We start from the raw sequence: 3,613 nt of genomic DNA on the forward strand, positions 1-3,613 counted from the left end.
CCCGGGGGTGAGGCGCGGCCGCGGCCGCCGCGGTGAGGCGGGATGGGCAAGAGCTGCAAGGTGGTGGTGTGCGGGCAGGCCTCGGTGGGGAAAACCTCCATCCTGGAGCAGCTGCTCTACGGGAACCATGTGGTCGGTGAGTGCGGCGGCTCCCCTGGGTGTAGCAGGCAGCTCGGGCCTTGGGCAGTGCTGATTCCGGGGATCCCCGTGAGCTCTCCCTGGTCACCCCCACCCGCACCGGCCGCGCTGTGCCAGGGCCCCGGCAGCATTCCCACGTGTCCCCCGCCCACCCCCGGCAGGCTCGGAGATGATCGAGACCCAGGAGGACATTTACGTGGGCTCCATCGAGACCGACCGCGGCGTGAGGGAGCAGGTGCGCTTCTACGACACGCGGGGGCTGCGGGACGGGCTGGAGCTGCCCAAGCACTGCTTCTCCTGCACCGACGGCTACGTGCTGGTCTACAGCACCGACAGCAAGGAGTCCTTCAAGCGTGTCGAGCTGCTCAAGAAGGAGATCGACAAGTCCAAGGACAAGAAGGAGGTGAGTGCCCGGGAGAGTGGGATCTGCTCCCCTGGGGCAGGTTGTCACCTTTGGTTTCTCCAGCCTGTCACAATATACTGAGGGGTTCCTGATCTGGGAGACTCGCAGCAGTAACAGACCGTCTTCTGAGGTGCTCTCTGAGCATACAGGTGCTCAAAAGCTTCTTCCACTTTGGGGCTGGTTTGGGACACACAGACCCCAGCAGGAGGGGAAGGGAGCACTGAGGTCATTGGGTTTCAAAAGGCCTTGACATGGAATCAGTGGCAGGGCCAGGCCCACCACTGAGGGCAGAGCCAGCCATCCCTGCAGCTCTGTGCTTGGTCATCAGGGGCCCTTCTCACCCTTTTGGAACAGGTCACCATTGTGGTTTTGGGCAACAAGTGTGACCTGCAGGAGCAGCGGCGGGTGGACCACGATGCAGCCCAGCACTGGGCCAAGGGCGAGAAGGTGAAGCTGTGGGAGGTGTCCGTGGCTGACCGGCGCACGCTGATCGAGCCCTTCATCTACCTGGCCAGCAAGATGACCCAGCCCCAGAGCAAGTCTGCCTTTCCCCTGAGTCGCAAGAACAAGGGCAGTGGATCCATGGATGGATGAGCCTGCTTGCCCTTCCCTTCCATTGCCACCTCCTCTTCCTCACCTTCCTGCTTCCCTCGCACACACCTCCTGCTGAGTCCTGCCTGGTGTCACAGAGCCTGTGGGAAGCAGGTGGCCAGGAGGAACAGTCATCCCAGGGCTAGGGATGGTCCTGGTGGACAAGAGAGGCAGTGGGACAGGAGCCACTGCTCTCCCTGCCCAGCCCCTGCAGCTGTCAGAGGTGCTACAGGAAGGTCAGGATTCACTCAGTGACCCCCTCTGCTCTCAGGTGCAGGCTGGCAGAGTGGAACAGAGGCACAGCATAGGCTGGCTGAAACATGGGCATCAGCTCCACATCTGGAGGGAGCAACTCCCTCTTTTTCTATTTCCTGACAACATGTGGGCAGGGCTTGTTTGCTGGCCCTGCCTCCAGCCAAGCAGCTCTCCTTGCCCTGCCCTAGCTGGCTCTGTGCTGCTCCCTGGCAGCTTGTCCCTTACCCTGGCAGTGTCCACTGCTCCTTTATGCACTGGAATATCCAGACATGCTGCCCCAGGGAATGCCTAGAGCAGGGCAGGTGCTGTTCCTGAGGGTAGGGTGCCCAAATGCACCATTCCAGCCCTCCTCTTCCTGAGTGCAGACTCAGCCATGAGCTTGGAGGAGATGGGGTTTTGCTTCACCTGCATACCTCGATCCTTGGAGGAGCTGGGACTGTACTTACCCTGCACAGCCCAGGTGCTTTGGGCTATGGCAGCTCTCACTGCCCACCTGTCACAATGCTGCCTCTTCTCAGAACCACCTTAAGACAAGGCACAGGTGTCCTAGCCCTACCCAGCAACACTTGTTCCCTTCAGCTAGTCTGGATGTAGGAAAAGAATTGATGAAAAGCCCCAGTGTGTTTATACTTGTTCCTTTTATTTACCGAGTAACACAATAAAGCGATGAGATTCGGTTATCAAAATATTTTCCTTTTTTTTTTTTTCCCCAACAGTTATAGTACATCAAAAAAATATACAATGAACATTACAGGAGGGTACTGGCCAAGTCCCTAGAGTCTGGATATTCCATTTTGGGTTTGGTTTGTTTTTTTCTTTTTTTTTTCTGGTGTTTTGAATCAAATTTCACATCACTCCAAGGTTATTTACAGAGGGGCACACGTTACCGAGCGCTATGGACTATCCCTACTCCTAGTACAGCATGTGCTAAGTCAAAGGCAGTAAATGCTTTGGAGAGCAGGAGGGGATTTGAGGGGGATGCCATAATGGGGGGTTCTTATGCAGCTCGTTGCAGTATTATTGTCACTAGAAGGAATGGCTTTCACAGGGTTAAAGTGCCAAGAACAGGAGTGCATCAGGACTCCACTGGTGAGGGGCAAGGAGCAGCCATGGCTCCAGCACAGGCTTTTTGGAACAAAATGGAGGGGAACAGGCCCACTGGTGCCACGTGGCTCTGCAAGCTGCAGCCCAGCTGCTCCAGGCTCCCCGAGCTTCTGAGGGGCTGGGCACAGCACCAGGGGCTCATGGCACAGGAGGGGACCCATTGTCCTGCTGCGGTGGCGGGACTGGGGGTGACCCCAAGGGGCTGGGAAGGGCACAGTGAGACGGGCAGGGGTGGCTGGGGACACTGGCCATGGGCTGCTTGGCACTGGGGAACAGGGACAGCATCTCCTGTCCCCTGGGGGCCCACCAGCACAGGCTCCTGTCCCCTGGGATGTGGGGTCCCTCTGTGTCCCCTGGGCTGTGGGACCATCTCCCTATCCCTGGCAAAGCCATTTCTGCAGGGAGCCTTGCTTCCCTCACATATCCCACCACTGCTGCAAGACCTTTCCATTGTCTCCACGCACAGCTGCTTACTCTTCTCCTGGTGCCCTCTCCCCACTCTCCTCCTTCCCTGGGGAAGGGATGTCCTGAGCAGGTGAATTCACACCCAGGGGCTCCCTCGCTCTCCTGTCTCGTGGCAGAAGCGCAGTGGTGGCACCATGGTTGGTGCTGCCCACAGACCCTGCAGGTGTGAGCTCCTTCCTGCAGCTTTCCTGCCCTTGCCAAGGCTCCAGCCCTGGGAAGCAGATATGTTTCAGCCATCTGAGTCACCCATTGGCCCCTTCCTGTTCACCTTCCCGTGCCAGGCCCCATCCTGAGCATCGGTGGAGCACGCTGGGCAAAATCCTTCTGAAATCCAGGCGCTGCCTGTGGCCAAGACATCAGCTATGTGTGCTTGTGCGTGTGGATTCCCAGGTGCACACACCAACCTGCCTCTTCCCGAGGGCTGGGAGGGAATGGGAGTCACAGCAGAGGTCTGAGCCAGCACTCTGGGCCAGGGATGGGACAGAGCTCAGTGTCATGTTGGTTCTTCTGCTGCCACCACTGCTCCAGCTGCAGCACCAAAGGGAATCGCAGGCGGCCAGTGCGGCGGGTGAGCTGCCCCCTGGATTGCATAGATCAGGGTGGGGTGTTCCTCCAGAGAAAGGTCCATTTGGGATGCAATTCTCTCTATGTACAGCA

At 58.4% G+C, this 3,613-nt stretch overlaps 1 protein-coding gene across 2 annotated transcripts; it reads left to right on the forward strand.

The window, feature by feature from the left end:
• NKIRAS2 (NFKB inhibitor interacting Ras like 2) lies at nt 1–2,073 on the forward strand. Of its 2 annotated transcripts, XM_031065056.1 has the most exons (4): nt 8–136; nt 300–377; nt 475–541; nt 896–2,073. In XM_031065056.1, the coding sequence occupies exons 1-4, from the start codon at nt 43–45 to the stop codon at nt 990–992; spliced, it is 336 nt and encodes a 111-aa protein (XP_030920916.1). In that variant the 5' UTR covers nt 8–42; the 3' UTR covers nt 993–2,073. The 2 variants fall into 2 exon arrangements, with proteins under 2 accessions (XP_005430780.1, XP_030920916.1); XM_005430723.1 differs by having other exon boundaries at nt 1–136; nt 300–541.
• The last annotated feature ends 1,540 nt before the right edge of the window (nt 2,074–3,613 follow it).

Source organism: Geospiza fortis, unplaced genomic scaffold, assembly GCF_000277835.1.
Source record: "Geospiza fortis unplaced genomic scaffold, GeoFor_1.0 scaffold415, whole genome shotgun sequence".
NCBI lineage: Eukaryota > Metazoa > Chordata > Aves > Passeriformes > Thraupidae > Geospiza > Geospiza fortis.